The following is a 15,365-nucleotide window of genomic DNA, read 5'->3' as shown; positions in this document are numbered from 1 at the left end:
GATTTTGTTTTAAATTATTACCTATTAAATTATATATTATTTTGAAATATGGGCGGGAGATGATGTCAGCCCTTGGTGTTGTATATTTTTATCATTTCTAGAGGATATACATCTAATAAATGCTGAGATAAAACCAATAGCGTACGCCCAGGTGTGTGGCACTGGGCTACTGGCGCGCATCATCCAGTCCGATCATACACGTTCTCGCTGCCTCTAGTTCTGCCGACGTACAGGCTAGGGGTGGATCCATCTGAACTCAGGTGGTTCGTCTACCCCGGGCAATGTTACAGTCTCTTAGGAGTGTCACACATCTTCACCTGCCTCATGACTGTAACAGCGAAGTATGAAGGGCACAGGCGAACTGTTGGCGCCTTAAAACCGAGTTTCTAGACAAGGGAGGCAACCCCGACAGAAAAACCCGAATGTAGTCTTAACCGGCTACCCCAGACCGTAAACCTGCGGTCATGTTTTGCAGGAACGGGGATTGCCAGGAGTATTGCACAATAGGAAACACGACCAACTGCTAAAAATACAAGATTATTAACAATTCCAAACAACACAATAATCAACAAATATTTATTTAATAACGGATAATCGTGAGCCGATTGGTGCTTGATATTATATTCGTAAACGCGCTTCATTATAACATACATAAACAAATATTGGGATATACAATATTATATTATACGCGGCCGGCTAATATATATTATAAAGATATACCCCCTTATTCATAATAGTCTGCTAACTTAAAGCATTGCTAATTCTCACTCTGTCTGCTTCTATTGACCTAAGTCAGAATGAGAAAAAACACTCCTAAGCGGCTGTTTAAAGTTAGCGGACCATTATGAATAAGGGGGTTAATATACACACTGGTTGTTGATATGACCACACCAGGAACACCACTGCGTATAGCGACACCGTTGAACGCCGCGCCACGCAAACATTGTGACTGACAAACTCATAGATCACTATAGGAACATCGGTATGTATATAAATTATATAAAAAAATAAATTTATTAATTATGTCATAATATATATGCACGAGGCGCTCGCAGCGTGGGCTCAACGACCACGTCCGGTGCGCGCGACTGCACAGAAATTGACCTATTGATTCAATAATCTATCAATATAATAATATTTAGTAAGTAATATATTCTTGGACATTACTTTCTATTCAAAATTTGCAAGTAACAATCAAAGGTTCGATAATCATCACGTCATCTAACATTTTATAGAGTTAACAAAGGCACTTTAAGTATTCTTAGTTTACACACATCACTGGGGTAGTATAGCATAATAGATGTCCATCGGTGAAACACATTAGCACGGCGTGTACGATGAAATCGCAGGCGTGTCCAACATTCTGCAGCCATTGAGTGCTTTACGGAACTTAATACTTGATATTATATACACAGACAACATCTAACTAAGAAGACACTCGTCCCGAAGGACCACATCTACTCTGCACTCGGATCGAAAGACCATATCTACTCTGCACTCGGCTCGAAGGACCACATCTACTCTGCACTCGGATCGAAAGACCATATCTACTCTGCACTCGGCTCGAAGGACCACATCTACTTTGCACTCGTCTCGAAGGACCACATCAACTCTGCACTCGTCTTGAAGGACCATATTTAGTCTGTACTCGCCGCACCTCACGACTACCACTGACTAAGATTATCAGTCAATCAGTGTCAGTCTTAAATTATATACAAATTAATCTTCACGTTATATAACATTTAAATTCATTTTGATTTAAAATATGAGTAGGCCGCTGGCTTCCATCTACATCACTAAATGTCTTACTTAATATTATATAAAGATCTCGCAATAACAATCAAATATGTAAGCAAGTGACAACTGATATATACAAAGGTACACGATCAAATCATATCACATTAGTTGTACATCACATGTCATATCGGAATGGGAACCATTCACTGCCTCCTACTACAATAACACTATGTTGATGACTAAATAAATGTCAAGAATGTAGCACTATACTTATACAACATACACCTACAAATATAATAATGTACATTCAGTACATTCACAAACGAATTTATATTACACTATTAAATATAAAATATTATAATAAAATGTAGACGCATTATGCTACGACATAAATTTAAATCGGTATCGAGCTTTTATTCAGTTTCAAAATCGTGAAAATATACCTACGGTAACTTACAGGCATTCTTCTCTTCGCAGGGGAAAAATGTTAAGTTAGACAATAATTATTGTTAATAATAATTGTAGTAATGTTAAATGGTTAATTGTTTGATCGAACTAATGACCAGTAGTAGCACTACAATCCTGCCAGTACGAAACGGTGCCCACCACTCGCACTTCTGAAACACACAACAAATACATCTTATACATAAAGTATATACACACATCAAAAAAGTCTAAGCAACATGCATGCATATTACAAATTAACCATTTATATTAATTAATTTCTAAGTCTTTATTCACTCAAAGTGCATAGTTATGTAAACTTTTTTGTTATTGATGAAATACTGGCAGGTTGTAAAAAAAAATTTCGATTATGTTTTGTTTTTTTTTCATAAAATTAAACGAAAGGAAATTTGTTTGAATTAAAGTGAGTTTTTATTGCTACGTTTAGTCTTGATTTTATAATTTTACCAACCATTTAAATAAAGTTAGCGACAAAATTGAATTGTTAGATATTCTTTACGTCATGGAGCGACGTCATTTGACGGCAAATGAAATGCAAAGAGCTGTAGGGATGTTGCAAGCGGGAAGTAATCAATCTCAGGTATATCGGCATTTTGGCGTTCATAGAAGTGCTATTTGTCGTCTTTGGCAGCGCTACAATAATACAAGGGAACCCGCTGAACACCATTCAGGCCGTAAAGGAGTACAACAACTCGGCAAGACCGGTACATACAACTGACTGCAAGACGCCAGCCGATGTTAACCGCTCGAGATAAGTTTGAGGCTACATATTCAAGTGGTATTGATGTAAGTCCCCAAATGATTTTTTGAATGACGTGTACGACGTCATGACGTGTTTCTTGAGTGCTCCCTAACATTTTAATTGTATTTAATTATTTTGAGTAGTGTGAGGATGTTTACGGTGTAAAATACTAAATTTTGAAGTTAAATTTAAAGTGTGTGACAATCCAGGTTATAGAATCCTTATTTCATCGAGTAATATTAGTATTAATATTTCAATATTGTGTTTCGAGTGTCATGGTGTCAGTGAGCGGTTGCCTTCGTAAAAGTTGAATAATATAATAAGTAAAAATTATAAATTAAGTCTGTTTTACATTAGTTTTATAAGGAAGTTTAGTATCGATGCTTGAAATACAGGCGTTACTCCACAGAAATTAACCATTCATCCTGCACTAAATATCTTTGAATTCCGAGTGCACTCTTCGACGTTTAATAAGATTACTGTTACAACAGGGTGATATTGGTAACTATCATAACAATTAAACAAACACAAGGGCTATTCATTACAAGGTGGAACCAACACTAACTGTATTATTTAACTAAATTCAACAACTGTGATTTTGCGCTCAAAGACACTAAGTAAAGGAGATTGAAATGCTTCGATACATTCCTGGGCCCAAGTGATAACAAGATGAAAGTAGCACCATTTAAAAGATAACATTTAAATAATCGATAATTGAAAATTTTGTCAATCTACGAGCTGAGTAATCGAAGATATAAAAATGAGGTTATGTCTTAAACTATATGTTGACAGCTCATCTGTTCTAGGTTTATTAAATGCCTAGCTGCTAAGGATTTATCAAATTACTACTTATATTAGATGGGTACCAACCTTGTTTTTTGTTTTAGATAAAAAATACCTACCTATCAACGTATACCTATCTACTACTGTAACGACATTTTTTTGCATTATAATATAAGACAATTGGTAATTAGATAATATAATATAGTATACCTCAATTAAAAGTTTTATTTGCTCAGATATGAATAATGTCAGACTGCTAGAGACAATTACTTTAATTGGAATTCAATTGGGTAGGTAACAAAAAACAAGTCGGTAACTCAACGAATACAACAAGAAACGAAGTGACAATGACGAAGAAACGAAATGATCTGTCAGACTGTCATTATCAAAGTGAAGTTAGCGTTGAGGAACAAGGATTTCACTAGGATCGATTTTTTATGTAAATCGATTTATTGATAATAAAATAATTGCTCAGTTCTGTTTTTTTCCTGAGAAAATAATATATTTTATTCATAATAATAATTCGAACATAAACTATGCACCTTACTGACTTAATTGTTGAAATAAAACACCTGGATCTTAATGTTATTTTAATCGATTAAATATTCATTCGATTACGTCATTTTAATCGATTTTCTTTATTTTAATGTTTTTTCGGTTTGTAGATTGCAAAATGAGCTAGTTTTTTGTAGCTCACATCAGAAAAATATACCCTTTTTTTAAGGTATATTTCAAATGGTTAACCATCAGGCCCAAAAGTCCCATTCTCCTTTGTGTTGGTGTAAAATAACTTGCGACGGTAGTCCAAAATCCGTGCTTAATGCTTATGACGTCTGAGCCTATATTTGACGTGGGCTTGTTAACATAGATTCACACATTTCAACCCGCTCATTAATTATTGAATAGCTTTGTCGCTTGACATCGGACTAACATGTTGGTGATAACGGTTCGAATCTTATGAGTATTTTTATTTATTTATTTAATATAGATATAACGTGTTTTTAATTTATATGTTTTAGCCAATTTTAATTTTATTGTTGCTTATTTCATTGGCATTTTATTTGAATCCTTATAGGTACATAATTTATTTTGTATCTTAATTTTTATTAAGGCATTTTTGTAAATAATTGATTGTTCTTTTACATATAATTGATTGAGATATTTCACATCCGTACAAAAATTTTAATTTAATCCTTTTTTTCGGAAAGTTTTAAATTTTTTAAGTAAGGGCTCTCAAAATGGACAATAATGTGATTGTGACACGCAAAATGTCTCGCCAAGCAGATTCCCAACAACTAAAAGTTGCTTTACAAGAATTAAAGCTATCTAGAGAATTGTGTAACCAATTGACTAGGGAACGTGAAGAGAATGAGAAAATATTGTTAGAAGCCCTAGAATCTAAAACAATTCTAAGTTAAAAAGTGAGCTGTCTGCTTTACACTTACAATATGACTGTATCATCGAAAAACGAAATAAGCTACAAATGATTATAGACGGTTTTGATCAGTGTGGTGCAGAGTACGAGAATACCTTAAAGCGAAACATCTTGGAACGAGATTTGTGTGATGCCCACAAACAAATAGCACAAATGGAAGAGGATACTTGTTTTTGAGCCGCACAGCGTTCACACGATACTATCAGCGAATAGGGTAGTTAACCAAGTTTCCTTTGCAAGTAATGCTGTAGCCGGCTCAGTTATTGACTTGACACATGATAACGCAGTGGTGGGAATTAATTATGTATCAAAAAGACATCAAAAGTAAATGGTAAAATAAAAAAACACAGAAACTCCACAACATCAAAGATATTAAAAAAGAAGAAAAGTCTAAACAAGAGATATAATAATAAGAATAAATAAGATAACTTAGACAAACTAAAAATTTGTACAGAAGAATTAAAAAATAACAGAATAAAATATGAAAATGACATACAACATATCGAGTCTGAACTAGCCCGTGTTGAAGGGAGTTTGAGGTCAATTACTAGTCTTTATGACAAATCTCAAGAGACGTACTAGAGAGTACTCTGCGAATATGGATGAGCTACTTAAATTATCTCAAAGTAACCAGGAACGATTCGATTCCTTGATGACCAATTATTTGTGTGGCTGCCAAAATTCTGCGAATTTAAAACCAGATAGACCAGCTCTCCCCCTTAAGCGCTGAAATTAACATCGAATCCAACACTACAACTATGCGTAAAAAAAAACAATTATAAAACTGTAATATTTTGTGATGAAATAGGGAAAAATTTAGGCAAACTAGAACACATAGTAATAAATAATTGCTTCCCAAACACCAGTTTTCATGATATTATTCTAAGAATATTAAGTTCAAATTTAACACATGTAACAAACTTAATAATATGGTTTGGAAATTGAGGAGACATGAACAAACGTGACCTTATCAAATATGTTGAGACATTATGTTCACTAAATATTAATAAAATTGTAATGTTTACATTCCCGTACAGCAAAAGCTTGCCACAAGCTGAAAACGAACTTGATATAATTTAAATTTAACATTACATACTATTCTAAATAATAATAAACTAATTCACCTGATCGACACCAACAATTATGTTAAAAGTAATTTATATTTGACAAAAGGTAGTTACGACCTCTCAGACTTTTATAAACGACAAGTAGCTGTGTCACTGTCTTATTACTTTTTTTTTTATGGAATAGGAGGACAAACGAGCGGACGGGTCACCTGGTGTTAACTGATCACCGCCGCCCACATTCTCTTGCAACACCAGAGGAATCGCAAGAGCGTTGCCGGCCTTTCAGGAAGGTGTACGCGCTTTTTTTGAAGGTACCCATGTCGTATCTTCCCGGAAACACCGCACAAGGAAGCTCAATCCACAGCTTAGTAGTACGAGGGAGAAAGCTTCTTGAAAACCGCACTGTGGAGAACCGCCACACATCCAGATGGTGGGGATGATATCCTAACTTGTGGCGTGTCGTGCGATGGTGAAATTCGGCGGCAGGAATCAGGTTAAACAGCTCTTCGGAACACTCCCCGTGATAAATGCGGTAGAAGACACACAATGAAGCGACGTCTCTACGCAACGCCAAGTGATCCAGCCGTTCACAGAGCACTGAGTCCCCGACAATTCGAGCTGCTCTACGTTGCACGCGATCAAATGGATCGAGCAGATACTGGGGTGCACCAGACCAGAGATGACAGCAATACTCCATGTGTGGCCGGACCTGCGCTTTGTAGAGCGCTAGAATGTGGGCCGGCTTGAAGTATTGCCGTGCTCTATTGAAGACTTCTTCGAAGCCAATTTGGCTTTGCCTTCCAGATGGCCACGGAATTGGCAATCGCTCGAGATTTCGAGACCCAGTATTCCGATACTAGGCGCGGCTTTAAGAGAAGTGTTCTCGAAGAGCGGTGATACGACAAATGGGGTTTTTTAGTGGTAAACGCGCAAACTTGAGTCTTCTGGGGGTTAAATTGGACAAGGTTCAATTTACCCCATTCCGCGACCTTCTCGAGAGAGGACTCGATAGAAGACACAAGTTTCTCCCGGGACTGGTCGACGATTTCCCGAGAGAGACCTGCATGGCCCGTGTATACGGCATCACCAGTGCTGTCATCTGCATAGCAATGCATGTTGGAGGTGTCCAACATATCATTGATATGCAGAAGAAACAGCGTGGGAGATAGCACACAGCCTTGGGGCACTCCAGCATTCACGGGCTTCGGTTTCGAGCAATATCCGTCGACAACGACCTGTATGCTACGCCCAGTGAGGAAGCTGGAGGTCCACTTGCACAAGCTCTCGGGAAGATGATGGAAGTTTTGAGAGGAGCGCCTTGTGCCATACACGATCAAAGGCCTTCGCTATATCCAGGCTAACTGCCAGGCCTTCCCCCTTGCTTTCAATAGCCGCCGCCCATCTATGTGTTAGGTATACCAGAAGATCTTACTTACTTTATTATAACTTTAGTATAACAGCCAGGAATTTGGCTAAGCAGAAAATGCACACTATTTTTATGAAGATATTCCGTGACAATCTCACATTGAAAGTTTTTCCAAGTAATTTCAATTAGTTTAAAAAACAACAGAAGATGTCTCTAGCATTAATAAGCTACAAAATAAATTATTTAAGACAACGTAATTATCCTCTAGCAACATCAAAACAAATAACAATTTATGTAATATTAGAAATAGCAAAGAAAGAGGAATAATAACTTTAGTACATCAAAACATCCAGTGTTTAAGAGGCAAAGATTTAGAAGTAGAATTATTTTTGAACAGCAATGATATTGATATTTTATGTATTACTGAACATTGGCTAAGAGATTATGAGCAACTGTTTAATTTTAGCAATCACATAGTTGGAAGCTCGTTTATTAGAACTTTATTCATGGTGGTTCTTTGATTATAGTCAAGAAACAATTTCAGTGCAAAAATCGGAAAGACATCAAAGCATTATCTGTTGAGCGTGTAGTGGAAATATCTGCAATAGAGATAAAAAAAATGTATGTGTATATAGACCGCCGCTGGCAAATTTTGGAATATTTGAAAAAACTATGGAAGATGTGTTATCGAAACTATCTCAATCGAAAAAGAAATTAGTTGTATGTGGCGACTTTAATGTTAATATTATAAATAACTGCTGCTGAAGTGTGCGATTGATGAATCTGTTCAAATCATTTAATCTCTCTCATTTGTTTGCGGAGCCTACTAGAATATCTGCGACTAGCGCCACGTGTATTGACAATATATTCACTGACATTATTCCAATAAGCAAATATATTATTAGTAAATTATACTCGGACCATTTTGGTCAACTAATAAAAATTAAAGACATTATATTTATTTTGAAAAAACAAGTTAAATGCACTCCTGTAACAAATTATCTTTTAAATCAATTGAAAAATTGCCTCAGTTCCAATTCTCTATTCCTACCTCAACTAAACTTGGATGCCAATGCAATGTACACCATATTTTTTGAATCATTTACTAAACTGTTTAACTCTATTTTCATTTCAAAATCATTTATTCCAAAAAATACTTTATCTTTTAATGACTTGGCTTCCGTCGATTTACAGAAACGTAGAAACGTAAACATTGTATAACTTATATGAAGAGAGGCGATTTAATACAAGTGCAAAATTTAAAAATTATGTAAGGTTATATTCTAAAGATTTCAAGAACGATTGTAAATTAGCTAAGTCTCACAACATAAGCAATGACGAAATAAAAACAACTTGGAAAATTATAAATACGGAGATCGGTAAAACAAATAAGAGAAATAATGAGTTCAAATTAAAGATTGGTAACAGAAACATAAAAACAGATTCTGAAATCGCAGATACATTTGAAAAGTTTTTTACTGACATTCCGGTCTCTACGACAAAATATCTAAATTCCACACCTATATCTGCAATGAAAATGCTACAGAAAAACGTATCTTTATGTAAAACAAACTATAAATTTAAGCATGTTGATCCCATAGAGATTATTAAAACGTTTAGACTAATTAGCGTTAAGAAAACTAAAGATCTCTGGGGAATCTCTCTTAACGTAGTGAAATCTGTAATAGAAATTGTAGCCACAGAATTAGCTTTAATTTTCAATAAATGTGTAGATTGCGGTATATTTCCAAACCTAATGAAACAGAGCAAGATCACTCCTCTATTTAAGTCGGGAGATAAAGCTGATCCCACCAATTTTAGACCCATATCAGTACTACCAACCTTTAGAAAGATTTTCGAAAAATTATGTTAATGCAATTAATTAACCATTTTTACAATAATAACCTCATGCATAATAAATAATATGATTTTACTCAAGGTCTTTTAACCACAGATTAGCATCTGTATCGAGTTAATAAGAAATACTTTGGATGCTTGGGAGGATTCATGTGATACGTTAGGAGTGTTTTGGGATTTATCCAAGGCATTCGACTGCGTCCATCATGAAACCTTACTTAAAAAATTTCACCACTATGGGGTTAGAGATGTTTCTCTAGATTTAATAAAATCGTACAAGTGTAATAGGATTCAAAGAGTAGACATTAATTGAAAAATATCAACTGGCTCTATCATATCGATGGTATCGATGTACCGCAAGGCTCAATCTTGGGTCCTTTTTTGTTCCTGCTTTACGTCAATGATTGACCATATTTTATTCAAAATAAACATGATATTATACTATTTGCTGACGATACATATAATGTATATCATATATTATATGTAACTGGTCGGTCAAGGCGCGTGCGGTATGTGCGCCAGGCGGCAGTTCTCTATGTACAGGTCCTTCACCAGCAGGTCGGCGGCGGCCAGACGCGCGTGCAGCCGCTCGGCGGCCCGCGCCGTATATCATATATTATATGTACCTGGTCGGTCAAGGCGCGTGCGGCATGTGCGCCAGGCGGCAGTTCTCTATGTACAGGTCCTTCACCAGCAGGTCGGCGGCGGCCAGACGCGCGTGCAGCCGCGCGGCGGCCCGCGCCGTATATCATATATCATATATTATATGTACCTGGTCGGTCAAGGCGCGTGCGGCATGTGCGCCAGGCGGCAGTTCTCTATGTACAGGTCCTTCACCAGCAGGTCGGCGGCGGCCAGACGCGCGTGCAGCCGCGCGGCGGCCCGCGCCGTATATCATATATTATATGTACCTGGTCGGTCAAGGCGCGTGCGGCATGTGCGCCAGGCGGCAGTTCTCTATGTACAGGTCCTTCACCAGCAGGTCGGCGGCGGCCAGACGCGCGTGCAGCCGCGCGGCGGCCCGCGCCGTATATCATATATTATATGTACCTGGTCGGTCAAGGCGCGTGCGGCATGTGCGCCAGGCGGCAGTTCTCTATGTACAGGTCCTTCACCAGCAGGTCGGCGGCGGCCAGACGCGCGTGCAGCCGCGCGGCGGCCCGCGCCGTATATCATATATCATATATTATATGTACCTGGTCGGTCAAGGCGCGTGCGGCATGTGCGCCAGGCGGCAGTTCTCTATGTACAGGTTCTTCACCAGCAGGTCGGCGGCGGCCAGACGCGCGTGCAGCCGCGCGGCGGCCCGCGCCGTATATCATATATTATATGTACCTGGTCGGTCAAGGCGCGTGCGGCATGTGCGCCAGGCGGCAGTTCTCTATGTACAGGTCCTTCACCAGCAGGTCGGCGGCGGCCAGACGCGCGTGCAGCCGCGCGGCGGCCCGCGCCGTATATCATATATCATATATTATATGTACCTGGTCGGTCAAGGCGCGTGCGGCATGTGCGCCAGGCGGCAGTTCTCTATGTACAGGTCCTTCACCAGCAGGTCGGCGGCGGCCAGACGCGCGTGCAGCCGCGCGGCGGCCCGCGCCGTATATCATATATTATATGTACCTGGTCGGTCAAGGCGCGTGCGGCATGTGCGCCAGGCGGCAGTTCTCTATGTACAGGTCCTTCACCAGCAGGTCGGCGGCGGCCAGACGCGCGTGCAGCCGCGCGGCGGCCCGCGCCGTATATCATATATTATATGTACCTGGTCGGTCAAGGCGCGTGCGGCATGTGCGCCAGGCGGCAGTTCTCTATGTACAGGTCCTTCACCAGCAGGTCGGCGGCGGCCAGACGCGCGTGCAGCCGCGCGGCGGCCCGCGCCGTATATCATATATTATATGTACCTGGTCGGTCAAGGCGCGTGCGGCATGTGCGCCAGGCGGCAGTTCTCTATGTACAGGTCCTTCACCAGCAGGTCGGCGGCGGCCAGACGCGCGTGCAGCCGCGCGGCGGCCCGCGCCGTATATCATATATTATATGTACCTGGTCGGTCAAGGCGCGTGCGGCATGTGCGCCAGGCGGCAGTTCTCTATGTACAGGTCCTTCACCAGCAGGTCGGCGGCGGCCAGACGCGCGTGCAGCCGCGCGGCGGCCCGCGCCGTATATCATATATTATATGTACCTGGTCGGTCAAGGCGCGTGCGGCATGTGCGCCAGGCGGCAGTTCTCTATGTACAGGTCCTTCACCAGCAGGTCGGCGGCGGCCAGACGCGCGTGCAGCCGCGCGGCGGCCCGCGCCGTATATCATATATTATATGTACCTGGTCGGTCAAGGCGCGTGCGGCATGTGCGCCAGGCGGCAGTTCTCTATGTACAGGTCCTTCACCAGCAGGTCGGCGGCGGCCAGACGCGCGTGCAGCCGCGCGGCGGCCCGCGCCGTATATCATATATTATATGTACCTGGTCGGTCAAGGCGCGTGCGGCATGTGCGCCAGGCGGCAGTTCTCTATGTACAGGTCCTTCACCAGCAGGTCGGCGGCGGCCAGACGCGCGTGCAGCCGCGCGGCGGCCCGCTCGGCGCGCACGGCCCGCGCCCGCAGCCCGCCCCCTCCCGCGCCGCCTCCTCCGCACGCGCATGCGCACCGAGCCGCGCCCGCAGTGCCTCCCGCCATCTGTCACACACACAATTATTACCTTTCCTACCATCACATCACAGCTAATTATTGAAGTTAAAACTTCTTTAGCCGCGTTTGAGACTTTTTGTTAGCGATTTTCCCTTATTTCCCGACATGCTCATGTATGGCGCACACGATTTTTTGTGGACGCCATTGTGGTACCCATCATCTAGCCGGCTTCCTGTGCAAAGGAGCCTCCCTGGTACGATGAATAAATAATGTATCTTAGATCTATATCTATATCTAAGACACATTTTGAATGGGTGAATCCTGTGAGTTCACGTCACCGAAATGCTATACATCTGACGTATTGTGCAACATTAGTGCTGTGTATATATGATACGAGGGCTGCACTAAAAGTATCGGGAATTAAGGAAGTGACACAACATTACTATTTAAAAATGTATTTATTGCTTTTCGAAGTTCTCTCCGCGAAATTTGACACATTTTTCCATACGATGGAACCAATCATTGAAGCAACTATTCCATTCAGAAGTTGGGGTCTCCAAAATGGCCGTTTTGTAGGCGTCCACAGCTTCTTCAGGTGATGAAAATCTCTGACCACGCAATTTATTCTTTATTTTAGGGAAAGTATAGAAATCATTAGGGCTTAGGTCGGGGCTGTGCGGCGGATGGTCTAATAATTCATATTCGAAAATAGAGAATTGGAACTGAGGCAATTTTTCAATTGATTTAAAAGATAATTTGTTACAGGAGTGCATTTAACTTGTTTTTTCAAAATAAATATAATGTCTTTAATTTTTATTAGTTGACCAAAATGGTCCGAGTATAATTTACTAATAATATATTTGCTTATTGGAATAATGTCAGTGAATATATTGTCAATACACGTGGCGCTAGTCGCAGATATTCTAGTAGGCTCCGCAAACAAATGAGAGAGATTAAATGATTTGAACAGATTCATCAATCGCACACTTCAGCAGCAGTTATTTATAATATTAACATTAAAGTCGCCACATACAACTAATTTCTTTTTCGATTGAGATAGTTTCGATAACACATCTTCCATAGTTTTTTCAAATATTCCAAAATTTGCCAGCGGCGGTCTATATACACATACATTTTTTTTATCTATATTGCAGATATTTCCACTACACGCTCAACAGATAATGCTTTGATGTCTTTCCGATTTTTGCACTGAAATTGTTTCTTGACTATAATCAAAGAACCACCATGAATAAAGTTCTAATAAACGAGCTTCCAACTATGTGATTGCTAAAATTAAACAGTTGCTCATAATCTCTTAGCCAATGTTCAGTAATACATAAAATATCAATATCATTGCTGTTCAAAAATAATTCTACTTCTAAATCTTTGCCTCTTAAACACTGGATGTTTTGATGTACTAAAGTTATTATTCCTCTTTCTTTGCTATTTCTAATATTACATAAATTGTTATTTGTTTTGATGTTGCTAGAGGATTATTACGTTGTCTTAAATAATTTATTTTGTAGCTTATTAATGCTAGAGACATCTTCTGTTGTTTTTTAAACTAATTGAAATTACTTGGAAAAACTTTCAATGTGAGATTGTCACGGAATATCTTCATAAAAATAGTGTGCATTTTCTGCTTAGCCAAATTCCTGGCTGTTATACTAAAGTTATAATAAAGTAAGTAAGATCTTCTGGTATACCTAACACATAGATGGGCGGCGGCTATTGAAAGCAAGGGGGAAGGCCTGGCAGTTAGCCTGGATATAGCGAAGGCCTTTGATCGTGTATGGCACAAGGCGCTCCTCTCAAAACTTCCATCATCTTCCCGAGAGCTTGTGCAAGTGGACCTCCAGCTTCCTCACTGGGCGTAGCATACAGGTCGTTGTCGACGGATATTGCTCGAACCCGAAGCCCGTGAATGCTGGAGTGCCCCAAGGCTGTGTGCTATCTCCCACGCTGTTTCTTCTGCATATCAATGATATGTTGGACACCTCCAACATGCATTGCTATGCAGATGACAGCACTGGTGATGCCGTATACACGGGCCATGCAGGTCTCTCTCGGGAAATCGTCGACCAGTCCCGGGAGAAACTTGTGTCTTCTATCGAGTCCTCTCTCGAGAAGGTCGCGGAATGGGGTAAATTGAACCTTGTCCAATTTAACCCCCAGAAGACTCAAGTTTGCGCGTTTACCACTAAAAAACCCCATTTGTCGTATCACCGCTCTTCGAGAACACTTCTCTTAAAGCCGCGCCTAGTATCGGAATACTGGGTCTCGAAATCTCGAGCGATTGCCAATTCCGTGGCCATCTGGAAGGCAAAGCCAAATTGGCTTCGAAGAAGTCTTCAATAGAGCACGGCAATACTTCAAGCCGGCCCACATTCTAGCGCTCTACAAAGCGCAGGTCCGGCCACACATGGAGTATTGCTGTCATCTCTGGTCTGGTGCACCCCAGTATCTGCTCGATCCATTTGACCGCGTGCAACGTAGAGCAGCTCGAATTGTCGGGGACTCAGTGCTCTGTGAACGGCTGGATCACTTGGCGTTGCGTAGAGACGTCGCTTCATTGTGTGTCTTCTACCGCATTTATCACGGGGAGTGTTCCGAAGAGCTGTTTAACCTGATTCCTGCCGCCGAATTTCACCATCGCACGACACGCCACAAGTTAGGATATCATCCCCACCATCTGGATGTGTGGCGGTTCTCCACAGTGCGGTTTTCAAGAAGCTTTCTCCCTCGTACTACTAAGCTGTGGAATGAGCTTCCTTGTGCGGTGTTTCCGGGACGATACGACATGGGTACCTTCAAAAAAAGCGCGTACACCTTCCTGAAAGGCCGGCAACGCTCTTGTGATTCCTCTGGTGTTGCAAGAGAATGTGGGCGGCGGTGATCACTTAACACCAGGTGACCCGTCCGCTCGTTTGTCCTCCTATTCCATAAAAAAAAAAGTAATAAGACAGTGACACAGCTACTTGTCGTTTATAAAAGTCTGAGAGGTCGTAACTACCTTTTGTCAAATATAAATTACTTTTAACATAATTGTTGGTGTCGATCAGGTGAATTAGTTTATTATTATTTAGAATAGTATGTAATGTTAAATTTAAATTATATCAAGTTCGTTTTCAGCTTGTGGCAAGCTTTTGCTGTACGGGAATGTAAACATTACAATTTTATTAATATTTAGTGAACATAATGTCTCAACATATTTGATAAGGTCACGTTTGTTCATGTCTCCTCAATTTCCAAACCATATTATTAAGTTTGTTACATGTGTTAAATTTGAACTTAA

At 40.5% G+C, this 15,365-nt stretch overlaps 1 protein-coding gene across 3 annotated transcripts in view; it reads right to left on the bottom strand.

Moving 5' to 3' along the window:
• Positions 1-562: 562 nt before the first annotated feature.
• LOC126968672 (blastoderm-specific protein 25D-like) overlaps positions 563-15,365 on the bottom strand; it is a 34,429-nt gene continuing 19,626 nt past the window's right edge. For all 3 annotated transcript variants that reach the window (XM_050813716.1, XM_050813715.1, XM_050813714.1), the window contains 2 exons: positions 11,907-12,118; positions 563-2,354 (listed from right to left, as the gene is read on the bottom strand). In XM_050813716.1, coding sequence (XP_050669673.1) covers positions 11,915-12,118 — 204 coding nt within the window. In that variant the 3' untranslated portion in view covers positions 563-2,354; positions 11,907-11,914. The remainder of the gene's footprint in view (positions 2,355-11,906; positions 12,119-15,365) is intronic.

The sequence above is a fragment of the Leptidea sinapis genome, chromosome 16 (assembly GCF_905404315.1).
Source record: "Leptidea sinapis chromosome 16, ilLepSina1.1, whole genome shotgun sequence".
Classification (NCBI taxonomy): Eukaryota; Metazoa; Arthropoda; class Insecta; order Lepidoptera; family Pieridae; genus Leptidea; species Leptidea sinapis.
The sequence above is the reverse complement of the archived record's forward strand: the minus strand, read 5'-3'. Positions and strand labels throughout refer to the sequence as shown.